Source organism: Chiroxiphia lanceolata, chromosome 1, assembly GCF_009829145.1.
Source record: "Chiroxiphia lanceolata isolate bChiLan1 chromosome 1, bChiLan1.pri, whole genome shotgun sequence".
NCBI classification, from domain to species: domain Eukaryota; kingdom Metazoa; phylum Chordata; class Aves; order Passeriformes; family Pipridae; genus Chiroxiphia; species Chiroxiphia lanceolata.
The window spans coordinates 28319759-28335477 of record NC_045637.1 but is presented as its reverse complement, the minus strand read 5'-3'; the positions used below and the strand labels follow the sequence as shown (position 1 = coordinate 28335477).

At 36.3% G+C, this 15719-nt stretch overlaps 1 protein-coding gene across 3 annotated transcripts in view; it reads left to right on the top strand.

Moving 5' to 3' along the window:
- The window catches only part of RALYL (RALY RNA binding protein like), a 374061-nt gene extending 359259 nt beyond the window's left edge, over window positions 1-14802 (top strand). For all 3 annotated transcript variants that reach the window (XM_032689798.1, XM_032689791.1, XM_032689807.1), the window contains one exon: window positions 13813-14802. In XM_032689798.1, coding sequence (XP_032545689.1) covers window positions 13813-13847 — 35 coding nt within the window. In that variant the 3' untranslated portion in view covers window positions 13848-14802. The remainder of the gene's footprint in view (window positions 1-13812) is intronic.
- Window positions 14803-15719: the final 917 nt, after the last annotated feature.

The window sequence follows — 15719 nt, the reverse complement described above, 5'->3', positions numbered from 1 at the left end:
TATGATGTGAGATTTGTAGTTTTTGATGCAGATTGTAATTTAGACTGTTTTACACTTGTACTTACATATACTTATGTAGATATAATGGCCAATTCCTATAAGCTTTATTTTCTACTCCAGTCATTGATAGTTGTATAAAGGAAAAGTCAGTATCAGTACTATCAAATTCACAGTGAACACCCCAGAAGGAATACTTGGAATTTCATTCTGCTTCTACCCATTCTGTGCCCTGTTATCTGAAATTGCCCTCTGTTTTGTGAAAAGTAAAGTAGACATATAAACTTGTTATAAAGCAAGAAGTCCTAACAGCTGTTGTTATTCTGTTTTATAAAGACTAAATTATTTAGGACAAGAGTTGACTAATAGCAAATGTGTCATTTTGGAATAGAGCCAGTTACAAGTCTTTTGGGGGAAAAGTGTTAAATGTGAAATAATTAAGACAAACTTTCCATGAGTAAAATCATAATGTTGGACTCAGAATAATAAATACCCTTCCAAAGGACATTTCTTAATGAAATCTATAATGTTTTCCAAATATATAGCTAAAGGGATTTAGGACAATGATTAAAAAATATTTTCTTTCATCACTAAGACCAGCAGAGGAAATAGAAAAATATTTTAAATGGGCATAACTAATGCTCTGAAGTCCGTTCAGCACAAAAATTTAGTTGTGAGTCCACTAGCATGAAAAATATTATTAGAGGGAGAGAGGAACATGACTTAAATTTAGATCTTAAGCTTTATTGAGTTCTTTAGATTTAGCTGTAAATCTTCTGCCAACCCATTTGCCCAAAACCTCCTGCAGGTTTGCTGAACAGAATTCTGTTGTCCTAAGGCTGTCAGTAAAGGAAAGTGTTCAAGAAGGACATACTCACTGCCAGAATCCACTTGCTGACAGAATGGAGCTTCTAGATCTGCATATGTGCGTCTGCATCTTTGCACCAGAGGACTCAAAAATATGTTTTTCTCTATTTCTAATTCTAATTTGCAAAGGGAGTGACTGTGCAGGATGTGTGCTGTAGGTTTAGGTGGTAGGATCAGTTCTCTAAATTCACATGGTGCCTATTTAGAGGAAGAGGTTGCTGCACACTATCTGAGTCATGGCATCTGTCCTCGTGCCTGCTTTCAGCCTAGATCAACTGTAAAGAAAGACAGAGTAGTTTAGCCTGCAGTCTGAGTTAAGTCAGGCATTGATTTAAGGACCCTTCAGTCTCTTCAGTTAGCTGCCTGACTGCACACACAAAACAACATCACATTCAACATCTGCACATCTTCTTCGTCCACCATCTACACCAGGATGTTGTTCATCCTTGCATTGTAATTTTCTATGGGCTAAAGACATGCCTGCAAACAGCTGGTTTGGCTCAGCTGAAGTGTGAAAAACTTTTACACTGCAATAACTTGATTGTCCATCTGAACTTTAATTCAAGATATGCTGCATTTGAAGCACCTGCTGCAGTCATCAAACATCATCTCTCAGGAAAGTTTCTTTTGTGCCATTTGCCCACAAATGTCTCTCATTATCTCCAGAACTGCAGACACTCCAGCTTGAGGATCTTTATAAAAAAATTCCCAAAGAATTTTCCTGCATTATACTGAAGAGGTCTTTAAATGGTGATTTCAGATACATCATCCATCTATGTACAGATATGTCAAATTGTTGGCTTGAACTCATTCAGTGAAATTTGCCATAAGCTTCTCACCCTACTTCTCTTACACCTTGGCCCCTCACTCCCCCTTGTACAAGGGCATGCATATATTGTAGTTATATATGTATAAAATAGTCACTAACTTGGAATGTAGCTCCTAAGCTTACTTTACAATTCACATCACTAAACCAACCATCAGAGGTAGCTGGAGGGGTTGAGAACTTCAGGTCTGTTTCCTTCACTTCTTTTAGGCAGAAAAACAAGTATTTGGTTATCCCAGATTTTACTAGACCCATAATTCAGGTTTTCTATCTGCTCCTAACATTAAACAGTTTCTAGTAACAGTGAATTTAAAATTTCTTTGTTTCTTCCTAGTGCAAACATATCCATGCGTTCCTTTTACTTTAAGCTGTCCCTCAACAGTGTTGTGAAGAAATAACATACCTATGCAGCTTCCCATACTGTCTTACAGAAAACAAGTTCCTATGAAAAAAGATCTTCATGTTTACTAGGTTCAGTTCACACACAAATCGCAAACAGGTCACAAATCGTTGGAACACAAATCGTAAGTGATATCAAGCAGGTTTTAGGTGTCTGCCATGTCTTTAAATTGTAAGTAGTGGGAAGGAAACCAAATAACCCCCTCTTAATACTGTGGCTTCACAACGAAGAACAGTAAAGTCACCTTTGCAAGAGCAGTCCAACATGTTATGATACTTGAGAAGCTGCTTGTCCTCAGTCCCTCTATAACAAGCCCCTTCTTACTAGAAGTAGCATTAACAGTGTGTGGCAGGACTGAGAGCTTGCAGGAAAAATGTTTCTGAGTTAGAATGTGTGGTGGTTCCCCTACTCTGCTGATTTAGCAGCTGGACAACCCAGTGCAGCCCCAGAACATTTAATATGTCTTCTTTGAACTTGTTTCAAAGGGTGCTAATCAATCATTGAGGAAGCACTGGTCAAGCTATCGCAATCCTCTTGTAAACAACATAGTTGTTGTTTGCATTGAATTAGTTACCTGAAAGCCTGAAGCACAGTAAATTTGAAAAAAAAAATCACTTTCAGCTAATGCTCAGTACAATACCAACAAAATAATTAATTGGAATGAGTTATACACAAGCACTCTTATCTGTATTACACTTGCCTGAGAATAAGAGTTTCTACCAAACTGTCAACCTTTCGTAATAGATAACTATAATATTAACAGTACAGTAGTGGTTTAGTAGTTAAGTATTCAGTAGAGCAAACAGTGTTTTCTGGTAGAGCACGTGATCAAAGTTAAGATATAACTGATTTATCATGTCATAATTCAGATGAGACTCTGCTTAGTGCTTAGTCGGAATTTGAAGGATATATTCACAGTCACAGCATTGTGTTTTTATGCCGTTGTGGCTATGCTAAAAGTAATAAAGCCACATGAGCATTATTAGATGGGACTTCCATAATAATGAGTCAATTTTAATGAGATGTCTTAAGAGGCATTTTTATTAACTTATTTTAGAACCCAAGATACTGAGACTGTAAGAAGCCCAGTTTTGGTTACACTGTAGATTTACAGCAGTTATTTCAACAACTATTATAGTTCTCTTGTTATTAAGTATATTTCAGCTATATTTACCTCTCAGGGGTATTTAATTTCTTACTCTTGTCCTTTTCTCTACCTCCACACTGCATGTTTTCAGTCTATCAGATTTGTTTCTAATGTCTGAAAGAGAATCATGTTTCAAACACGAATAATAGAAACTGTCACAGACATAAAACTCAGAATAATCCTCTTGCTGCACTGAGTTTCACTATGCAAAAGTAAAGCGATTATGATAAAATAATAGCTATATTTCTTGTAGGAATTGATACAATTACTATTTAAATCAAAGGAACCAACTACTTCTTTGGCTAAAGCTCATCAAAAACATTTCCCTCTTGTCGCAAATGTGTGATTTAGATTGCTGAAAGGTATTAGCAAAGGTATTAGCAAAGATGGTTTTAATACTATGTTGTAAAAGTGTGACTTAACAAAGTTCAGTGATAAAGTTCACTTTAATACTGTATAGAACAATCATTTGAAAAATGATTCAAAACTACCAAGACACAAATCAGAGTTACCAAGACACAAATCAGTTACTAAGGCACAAATCAGAGTTACCATACTAAAAGGTTTTGTGTAATATCAATCATGCACCAAACATCTACTCTTGATAAATGGTCTGTGTGCCTCAAGGAGTAACCTTGAGAGGCATGCCAGCTCAAGGGGAGACCACCACCATGCAGCCAGGCTGCTTGGCTGGAAGAGCTCAAAGAAGGCTCACTTAAGCTGTCGTGTTTGTGGAATAAACTGGTTGGATTGTAGTCAAGTTACTTGCAATGAGAAAGATATGCCTGGGGTTCCTTGTACCCACAACTTGCTTTGTGCCCTGTTAAATGAGTCTTGGAAAAGTTTCCTGCTGTTCACGTGTTAATTGCATGACAGGTGTTTCAAGCTCATACACACCAATGCTCACTGTGTCACTGTTTGCCTTCATGGGCCTTCAGAGAACAGACTGCAACTAGAAGAGTTCTTGGTTGGGCTATGGCTCAAGCATTTACCTCTTTTGAAGTCTAAGCCAAACTATCACGAGTTTGGTTAAGGGGTTGAGTGTGTCCATCACACTCCTCCTATAAGTAGCTAAAGGGAAATTAATTTAATAGCAAATCTGTATGAAGCTGTGAAACTTTCCTTGCTTTTATCATTTTGTATGAAATTCAACAATGAGAATACTCAGCTGAGAGTAGAATAAAATCTACAGGAAAAACAACAAAAATTTCTCTGATGAATTTCATCTAGTTTAAACCCAATTTTGCATATCTCAAATAGCAAGACTGATCAAATATGTGACTATGTGATAGTATTGATAGTACCTAATGCAGTATTCTAATTAAATGAGATTTTTGATTGCCCTTTTAGAGGCATTGTTTTTCTGTCCATAGCATGAGGACAGACAAGACTGACTTTTTTTACAAGCCAAATTAGGCTGATTAGTCTTGTTGAAAAGATCAACAGGTACTGTGACAACTTATACAGGGTACTACCTAGAAAAAAAAAGGACAAAACTTCTAATTAATGGCAATGGCTGAAGCAATGTTGTGCTAGAAATCTTATTCAGCTTACTTTAAAAATCACTAAGACCAAGCAAAATTTTGTCTTTTCTATGCACTGAACGTTTTGGACTTCATTGAAATCTTGCTTTCAGTATCAGGAGAAACATGATGCTCTTCATTCCTAAGACAAATGAATAGGTAAAGATTGTGTTCACTTGATAAATATCAGTGCAAGATGTTCGTACTTGAGCAAGCTAAGAAAGTCATTAGGGGCAGCATACCGGACAGATAGTAATTTGTTGTACCTTCCAAAGCTGCAGTAAATCTAATAACCTGTGACTGAAAAAATGACGAAAATAATAAAAGCATGCCATGAAATCAAAAAATGTAAGAAACTTCCTGACATGGCCTTTTGTTATATTTAATGTATGCAGTAGCACAGTAGGCATGTTTGCTGCTTACCCACTGTCGTGTGAGTCATTGGAAGGGCCTTGCTACTAGCTCCTCCTCATCATTTTTCCTGGCAGTCGATTTATCAGAAGATGACTTCCTAAGTGGTGTTCAGGGTTTTAACTAGGTTACTTCTGACTGACTACACAATATTTTTCAAATTATTATTTAAATCTTATCCTCCACATATCACATGGGAACATGCAGAAAATGCAAGCAATATTATCACACATTTTGTGTCTCTTTCTATTAGACTTTCCTGCCTGTAATTGCACTTCTCTAAAACAAATAAACAAAATAATTTTCTTGAATTCACATCTATTCTTGTGAATCTATATTCTGCAATATATAATCTATATTATATTAACTCATCTCTGATATAACATGTGACCTTAATATTCAGTGTTAGTAGCCTCAATATATTTATTCAATCTAAGTAGATCAGAATTAGCTCCACAGATTTTTCTAGACTAAAATTTATGAGCATAGAGTCAACCTCTGAGTGCAGTGCACAAACAAGGAAAGCCAAACACCTACCACCCAGAAGCAAGCATGGATTTCTATTCAGGTGAAGATGATGGTGACTTACAGAAAATTTCACAAGCTTCTGCTGTACCTTATGGCAGGCAAAGAAACATCAGATTTAATTGAAGTAAGTCGTAACACTTTAAATATGAAGACTGATTTCAGTTTCCACCCACCAATATTTTTGCCAATGTAATTTTAACTAATTCTGGTGGAGTAGCTCTTTTTTTTACTTCCCTGTACTTTGGTTGACTCCAGTAAACTTTGGTTGACTTGTTGAAGTTGCTGGGTTGGGTTTGGTTCACCCATTATTTGGAACCAACATTCCCCAGCCCTGCGTAGGGAGAACAGACATCAAAATAGTAACCTAATATAGCTACCAAAGCAGCAGTATGAGGTACGCTGGGAAAGGGGTGGATGGGAAGGGGGACACTGGTGTTTTCTAGGCTCTCACTGGGACACTGAAATCCTCTGGAACAACTCAGGCCAGCCACTGGGCCTGTGTTTGGCTATGGATTTGAGTCTATCAGCTTAATCATCAAATTCTTAGATTTAACTGAAATTGAACAATTGTCATGGTTCACATATTTTTTCTGGTGTGTCAGTCTTTGAAAGTAAATAGCTTTAGTTCCCCTGGAAAACACTCATTTCACAGGCCTTATCAGTATGCTTGAGCCTTGAGAATGCTGAATGAAAAATCCTCAGAGGAAACATTTTTGTGTTCAAAGTCTCAACAAGAGTAAATAGGTGTAAACAATGAAAGCCAAAAGGTTATTTTTCCGTATTAAAAGGCAGAAATTTTAAATGTTTTTATTTTTTCAAGACAAATTGCAGAGCCACTGCAGTTAGTGACCGAAAAGGTTTCCATTTTTTGAGAAAATATAAATGTGTTACCAAGAAGATTTTCTGCATGATTAATATCAAAACATGAAAGGTAGATTGAATTTATCCGTACATCGGCATTTACAGACCTTAGAGAAGGGAAGTTATTTAGAAGGTGATAGAACTGTAATTGCCATTTCAACAGAAAAGCAATCAGTGAAGAAAAAACAAGCTCAGTCTCCCAAAATGAAGATTTGGAAGTTAATCAAATGCCATTTCAGTCAGCCTGTCATGATGCTATGTGTATCTAAGTTTCCAAATTGTTGTTGCTATTGATTTTTGAAACTATACTACAGTTTTGTAGTCTTTCAAAATGAGTAAGGTGTTTTCCAGACCAAATAAACAGAGAATTAAAAGGCTAAATTCTTCTCTACTTCCTCTTTCCAGGTTTATAATAACTCCTTCTCAGCTATTAAGTGATTCTGCACCATTTGCAGACCACAATATAACCCCAAGTCCAGCATTTTGCTTTGTAACTTTTATTTTAAAATTAGTATCTCTTGAAATCCTCATAAAACCAAAATTTTATGTACTACTATGCACTGTGCATTAAAATAAGTATTAGGCAGGAAGATGCAAAGCAAAACCTGTTTAAAATAGGACCAGTTTTTATTGTTATTTCCACTTTGATCACATTCCAACACCAAGTCTTTCATGGATGACGGTTTGACGGTTTTAAGCAGGTAACTCTACATCCTGTATGTTTCATTGACTATCCAAATTCATTATACTGTCACTATTTAAATATCCATTGTGCATCACTGTTAGACTCATTCAGCTCCTTCTTCCTATGGTTTACTCTGGGCTTTCCTGGCATCTCTGTCTCATGCTATATGCTTCCAACCACTTCTTCCAGCAAGCTGCTCTCCCCATTTCTTCTCTAATTATTTGTTTTTTATCTCACTCCACCTGGTCTTTTAGTTGAGTAAAACTTCTACCTCCAAGTAAATGAAAAATCTCTGATTGATTTGACAGGACACTCAACATCTCAATACCATCATTGTGTACAGTATTTTTTTCCCTACAATAGGTACACTCAGGTTTTTGATACCTGTCTAAACTCTAATTTGGCAATACTGTGAAAGTTTAGTAGGTGCTGTCTGTGGAATTAGTTTAAGGTAGTTCTCCTAGTAAGCTCCTGTTTTCATATATTTTAAAACCACACTATTTAAAATGTAGACATAATGAATGGCCTCAGGGTACAAGTTTTAGTAGTTCCTTTATGCATTAAGCTGTGTGTTCAAACCAGTATCCTTGGCAGTGGTAGGATAGGAACTATTGCCTTTAACATTATTACTAATTGGATCACCACCTCACACTAGAGAATTCCCTACTCTTCACATCAAGGAAAGGTTAATTCAGTAGGAATTTTGTTCTACAGCTTTCTGGCAGCACCCTGTAGCGTAAAACCATCTTCTCTATAGCATTTAGGATGATAAAGGGCAATGATTATTATGAATCCTGAGAGGACTCAGACTTGCTTCTCATGGAACATGCGCAATCCCAAGAAGCAGAAAACACCTAATGATCTTCAATGAGAGTCATACCTTTGAGAATTTGCTATGAATATCCACTCATATGCAGGGTTAAACAAAATTCGGACTTTTTTCTCTGCTGTGTTTGGTACTGGATACCTCAAGGCACACTGGTACAGAGAGAGGAAACTCTGTGGACAGCATCAGGAGGCCTTACTGCCAAAAGCAGTCTAGCAGGAGAAAAACACAGATTAAAGTAAGGTACACTGATCCGCTTCTTTCCCTCATAGCTCCTCTCAGGCTCTCAAATAACCATGGTGACTCTAATCCCAAAGTCATTCCTTCAGTCTCACACCTGACCATCATCTCAATTGCAGTATGTCCCTCACTGGCACTCTCCAAATATTGGATCCTCTCTCCACCACTACACCCAAAAGTATCCATCACAATTCTGCCTACACAGGGCTCAGAAAAGATATGTTGGTCTAGGGGAAAAATCAGTATCTGATAGGGCTATCTTATTCTTCCTGTTGATTTTTTTCAGGCAAACAATCAAAACAGAGCATTTTAATACAAAGGGGATAGAAGCTTGTTTTCACTGATAAGTAAAACAGTCATTCTCACATGTACTCACATAAGTACTAACTCTTCAAAGTAATTAAGCTGTTCACTGAACAGAAAAACGATTCTGTAGTGTTTTCAGCAATTAAAGTATGATTGACAGAGTGCAAAGCATAATGATTAGGTTTCATCGTTTGAAGAAAGATTTAAAGAAGGTGCAACCAGTTCTTGCAATTATTCTTTATTAATATTTATCAAACTGTACAATCCCTCTATTTGTTAAATGCAGTGAATTTTCTATCACTAGCTCATTATAAACAGTTTTGCTTTAGTACCATAATTTTGTCATGTTTTACAAGGGTTACAGCTGACAGCAGCGAGTGTGTCACATACATTCACATTCCCCTGCTCACATCTACTGAACTGAGCATTTACACTTCATATGGGGGCATTAAACTAAATATATAACTGTTCCTGAATTAGAGATTTCCCACTTTAAATCAAGGGACTAAATACCAGATGTACAGCTGGGAAGTCAATATGATAGCTAATACAAATTCAAGGTTCCTTGGTAAGCCCTACTCATTCCTTATGGTTTGCTGATGATGATGAAGAATGATGTGAAAAAGCCAGCAAATGAGCATGCCCCCATGATACCTCTCAAACATAAATTACTGGTTTTGCACTCAGTGCAAGCTGCCTGCTTAAGAGAAAAGGCAGAGAAACTCAAGCTATGTCTTGAGTTAGACATAGCAAATAAACAGAATGACAATTTGCACTGCTACTCTTTGTACTGCATTCTGATTTTTCTCATTTTATGTAAATATCTAGATCAATAATGGCTAATTAAGTTTGGTTATTTTGTTGGGATTTTTTAAACATGCCTGATCTGCAAACAGATTGTTTTTCACCTCCTTGGCTGTCCAGAAAGAACATTTCATAATAAAAGAAATTATTAGAGATGAAACAGAGTATGCTATCCTAGAGGGTGTAAGAACAGCATCTGTGGACCTAGATTCAGTTGTAGAAATAACAGTATAGTGAACCTCAGATACAATCAAAGTAATCATGCTACAATTGCAGTTTGAGGTAGTGCAAGAATGAGGGCCAGTCCTGGGAGTGAAAGAATATCACACCTACTGCATTTTAATGGGACTTGCAGTTGTTTTGCAGAAAGTGATGTATGGCAGTCACATAATCCACTGCCAAAGCCTAGTCAGACACCAACAGAAACCTAGAAAGGTGTCAGGCATAAAGTTTCCTACTTAACAGGAGCCTGCAAGAGGTAGACGTGCAATTTTACCAAAAAGTGGTCAGCAGTAGCTTGAGATGCCTCCATTACCGTTATTGAACTCAGAATTCCAGTCATGAGAACAGGTTTGTCTGTCAAGGAAAAAGAGGCAGGAGAGCAAGAGGGAGGATACTTGAGTTTTTGGGTTTCAAGTTCATGTGTATATGTGCACCGTCATCTACCCATTCACTTTTTAGATGCATTTTCTGGGAATTTCTAAGATTAATGTAATCACAAAAGACATTCAGAGCCATTGATTGTTTAAAAACATGCATTTTGTCAGATTAAAATCTTGCATATACTTGTTGGATACTCCTATTGCTTATAATTACTGTAGGGTAATATAGTAAAGTCTGTAACAACCATATTCTGTGGGACTTTTCTTTAAACATTTTCCTAATATACTACAAGGGAAGATGTTAATCATGTACACCTTTTCTGTCATTTAGTCATAGTGCATTGCTAATACTCCCACCCAAGAACATATGCTCAGTTTATGCTCTCATAAAGTAAGATTATTTTTGTACATCTAAGTCCGGAAGATGAGCATGGCAAAGGAAGTCCAGCACACTTTTCCTATAAACCCTGTGAGACAGAAACTAGGTATTTATTGGGAAGAAGGAGCATATTCCTGTTCTTCTCCCTTTTTCAAACTGCAAGGAAGAACAAATAAATCAGAGCAGGAAAGAGAACAAAACTGTTGTCTCCTTCAGACAGATAAAGTCCATTTGAACGCGTTTAGAAAAGTCAGTAGCTCCCCAACCACAGAAGGGCTGGTCTACCATTGCAGCTTTCAGTTGCTTGGGGAGGCCAGGGAAAGGGGGTTGGTGCATCCTGTTCTGAAAGAATGATGCCTGCAGGTCTTTATCATATATTGAGCTTGTCTTCTTGTAAAAGACTTTTAGGAGCAATACAGAGTGCAAGCTACTCCTGCTATGTTGTGTTTCCTGACTACGAAGCACAGAGCATTGAGGAAATGGTCCCCTGGCAGGTGATCTTATGGCCAGGCTCTCCCACAAGAAAATGTCCTTTACGTGCAGAGCATTCTTAAAAATATACAGACATAAAGACAGGAATTATCTAGGCTTTGAGGGGAGGTAAGTTTTTAACCATTTAACATCTAAAAGGCAAGATGAGAAACTCTACATTTTTACTGAATTTTATGTGATTTACTCCATCATTTTGAATTATTATAGTTTGGGGCCCATTAAGTAGAACTGCACTTTCATTTAGTGAGGTTTTTAATATTTAATGTCGGCTTTCCTATGTTATATACATTGTAATAGCGCATAGTTAAAATTAATTTAGTCTAGTATAATTTGCATTTGGTGAAAATGCCAGAAGGATAATACTGGAACTGTAATAACAGTAGCAATAGCATTTCTGGACGACTGAAATAGCGTTATGCCTAAGAAGAGTGTTTTCAGTAGCTCAAGCTCAAAAAGTCATCCAGATAGGGAAAAAAGCAGCAGAAATAATTTTAGGTGAAAAAGGAACCAATAAATATTCCATAACTGCTCTCCAGCTTTTTTTCAGATATTATGATGGCAATTAGGACAGAATATACTGTTTCTTTGATATTGTCTACAGATGCCAAGTCTGCATGCTCAGTTGGGTTATTCAATTCTTAAAATGCATTATGGTCAAATCACACTTTCTAAAGTGGTTTTCTGTTAGAACTGCATCAAATGAAAGCCTTATTGCTGGCTCAAATGTAATTCAGTTCATCCTTGTTGTGTCGGGATGTGTTTTTATATATTAGGTGAAAGAAATGAAAAAATTTCAAAAAACCATTAGTCATTATGAGGGTTTTTTAATATCATCAGCACTACCATAAAGCCAGATGATAAACTGTACACTATTCAGAAGAAAGAAATAGGATAAAATTAACATTGCCTTAGTCTAGATTAATCATAGTCCAGTATTCCTGTCATTCTATGCAAAATAAAAGCTTGACTATTTCAGATTTTAAAGTTTCTTCTCAGAAATTAACATTATTTGCATTGAAAGGCAAATATGAAGCCCACATACAGAAGAAAGAATGCAAGATTTTGGTAAAATCATATCCTTGTTCTAAACCAAAGCAAAGCAGCATTGATGACTTGGATCCATGTGGTTAGCAGTAACATTTCACATTAGTAACCTAATGAAGCTCTTCAGTGTTAGTGAGACATAAATGCTTAACAAGTCTATGGTGAGGGGAAAAAGCTTCAATAAATAACTTTAAAATCTGCCTCTCTTCTTGCTTGCATAATTATTGCTTTTTATAATGGCTTAATGGAACAGCAAAGCATAAGTGAAAAAAGGCTAGAAAAGAGGAATCCTCTTTGGAGTTAATAGGATGTACAGTGGGTTTTTTACTTCTTCTAAGATGAAAACTTAACAGCCATTAGGCCTCTCACAGACTTAAGGGGAGAATTTAAGTGTCTTTTTTCATATAGATAGGTCTGTCTAGGGATCAGACCTAAAATAGGGGAGATGAAGATTTCTCTCTGTGCAAGTAGAGAATAATAGTTTCAGGATGTTTTAACTGAAAGAAGAAAGTTCTGAAATCTCTCACTTGAGCTCTTCTCCCTAATACTGGTTACCCGGGAAGATCACAACCAGAAATCTGTTGCTCTCTTTGCAACAAGGGAAAAATCTGATGCCTGAATGCTTCAAAGGGCAGGAGGCCAGTCCTGCGGGGACTCTGATATTTCTGGTAAAATCCTTTTCACTTGAAAACCATGTTTTCAATAAATTGAAATTTTAACAGAAATTTTCCCTTTTTTTTAATGAGGAAGGAAAAGTCAGACTTAAAACTCACTGAAGGAGGTGGAAATTGTCTGAAAGGAACATCTGGAAATTTTTTCAGGTTTTGATCAGAAGTACACCAGATTTTGTCAGCTGTATTCTGGTTTAGTTATAGAAAAAGATGGAACGAAACGGGGGGGGAATTGACTGAAATATATTTTTCCTGTCAAAATAAAAAAAAACCTTGGATTGAAAATTTCAGTTTAAAAAAAGAAACCATCTACTTCTGTTAACGTTTTCTAATGACAGTTTTCCAAACAGATGTGATTAGGAAACTATTGTGGGTAGGTGTAGCTGGTATGTCTTATGCTCCCCTGAAGCATCCCTGAATGCCTAGTTGAAGCTGGTAGTATTAATGGATCACATATCATAGGACTAAGATATTTAGATGCTATCTGTTTCTACCTCTGGTGGAAGAATGATCCTCAAAAGCATTGAATAATACTGGATTTTTGCAGTTTCACAATGTGGCTGGTAAAACAACGAAACAAATCAGAGGATATAAAATTATATCCTAAGGCATGTACACAAGAACAATAATAAATTGGGCAACAACAAAAGGGAAACCACTGAGGAAAGATCCATCAATCTGGTAACTATAGGTATTGCTGAAAGCACACAGTCAATAGAAATGGAATAAGGTATATAAATAGTGTGATGGGACTGAAGCAGAGAATTCTACATGCAATTTATTTAGATTGAATGCTATTATGTAACTAAAGCATTTCATTGCAAAACAGCTAAGATATATTATTCTATTTCCTGCTGCCAAAATAGACATTATGCAGCAGTTGTTTACATAGCTTGTTGAGAGCAGGTATACTTCAACCTCAACAGCTCTTACTTGATTTGCTGTTATTATTTTGGTCCATACAGTCTAATTCAGGATTGTTGCACAGTCCTGATTGTCCACTGCTGCAGGAACACTATTCTTCTTTTAGCCTTCGATGGTTTAAGATGGGAAAATCTAATAGATATTGATATTTGATTGATTTGTGAAAAAGTGAAATCATAGTCCTCTTCGCTCTTTTCCCCAGCTGTCTTGGCTTCTTTTTGAGGTTCTGCTGGAAGAAATTCTATGCCTTCATACTAAAGCCAACATTTCATTTCTCAGTTTCTACAGATCAAGTGATGAGATGTCATGTGTGAACCCCCTGAAGGCTGAGAAGAGAAACTCTGACTTCCCCACAGAAAATTGTGAACTGCGGTTTCTTACTGGCTAGCAACACCTTTAATTCAATTTGTATGAAACTCAGTTTACTTATTAAAATGGACGTTATTGTTCAAATATTAGAAATTCCATTTCTTATATGTTCTAAGCTGTACAATTGTCAGATTTTTATGGTTTAGATTGTAAATGTGGTTTTCTCTGGCTAATTATTGGTATTATTTTTTTAATTTTGATGTCTTAAAGGCCAATGTACTGTATCATAATAATATGAAGGACATATTTAACAGGTGTGGAAAACACTGTATACAAATGTATATTTCTAAAAGCTATTTTTATGATTAGCATGTTTTACTGTTTTACCATATTTAGAGTCAGGTGATATTGCACTTCTTTGTTTAATGTTTAATTCAAACAAGACCATTATGATCAGTGTCACAATTAAATACATTGTATGGTATTTTCCATTATTTTATTTAATTTGCTTTTCATTGGAAATAATTATACTTAGTAACAGGATAGCTTCTAAAAAGTGAAAATGTCAAAATAAGAGAGCAATCCTTGACAAACTGTAAATTGGATCCTTCCGTAAATCCCTTTCTTCAGATAAGCACTCTCCGTGATGCCATTCATCAGACATTGTTACAGCTGTTCCTGCAAATCTCTAAAGGCTGTTTGTTGTTACCATATGGAAAGTTTCCATGACAGTCAGTCTCCTGTCTAGCCAGGAAAATTACTTATAGCCTGTCAACATCTGACAGCCTGAGTTAGCCTACTTATTACTTTTTGGGTTATTTTCTGGCAGTAGTCTTTCCACTCACAAAATCCTAAATCCCTCCTAAGAGCTTAAAGTTGGAATAATTAATTACTACAGATGTCGTAGGGGGAATCTCAGTATAGAATTTCTTAATAAATCATAATTCCTTTCAAAAAGAATGGATGCATTATTTCTCCTGTGTTACTAAGACATTAAGGGTATCAAAGCATATATGATATGGGCAAAAGGTCTTCTTCTCTAATAAAAGTACCAGCTTGTTCACCATCCCGAAGTCAGACCTCCTTAACACTGCAGATGACATGAAACAAGGAATATATCATCTACATCTTTATGTGAGATATACTCCTATAGAAAGAGACATGTCTTTAAAGTAATTGCAAGGAAATAAATGATTTAGTAACTACAGCTTTTCAAGAGGGAATAGTATTAACTTAGGAAGTATCTTAGGCAGTCAAATGGAGCTCAGATCCAGCTGCGTTCCAGTCTGCAGCACAAAGGCCTGACATCCATTGTTATCCGTGACCAGACATATTTGGTATTTGGGATCATTCAGCACTATAAAGATGAACCCTTGCCTTGCCGTTTCAATCATTCTCTTTAGGCTGAAAGCAAGAGAAAATAAAAGACACCAGAGAGACTCTTTAAAATATTGAACTTTAAATTTCTTTTAAAAAGCAGTTTCTGACATGATAGGTTCACCTCAAATAGTGGGGATATGAGGAGGTGGGAGCTCAAGGTCTCTGGTCAGGTTTTGAGCATGGGGGCCATCATCAAAGACAGACTGATATTCTTCAAAAAATTTGGAAGAAAAGCATACATTGGAATTTAATTTTCTATTACTGAGTGGAAAATTTCTTCACTAGGAGACTATGTAACATAGCACTTGCAGCTATGTTTGTGTTCCTTATATTTAGCTTGTCTATTGTCTGTGGAGTTACATGGTTTACATAAGTGCTGGGTGGTACCTAGCTACTTAATTAAGGAAAGACTAGAATAAGTAGTTATATTTGAGCATAAAGAATCACAGCTTCAGAATTTGCCAAGGCTGACTCTCCCAGAAAATGCAGAAAAAAAA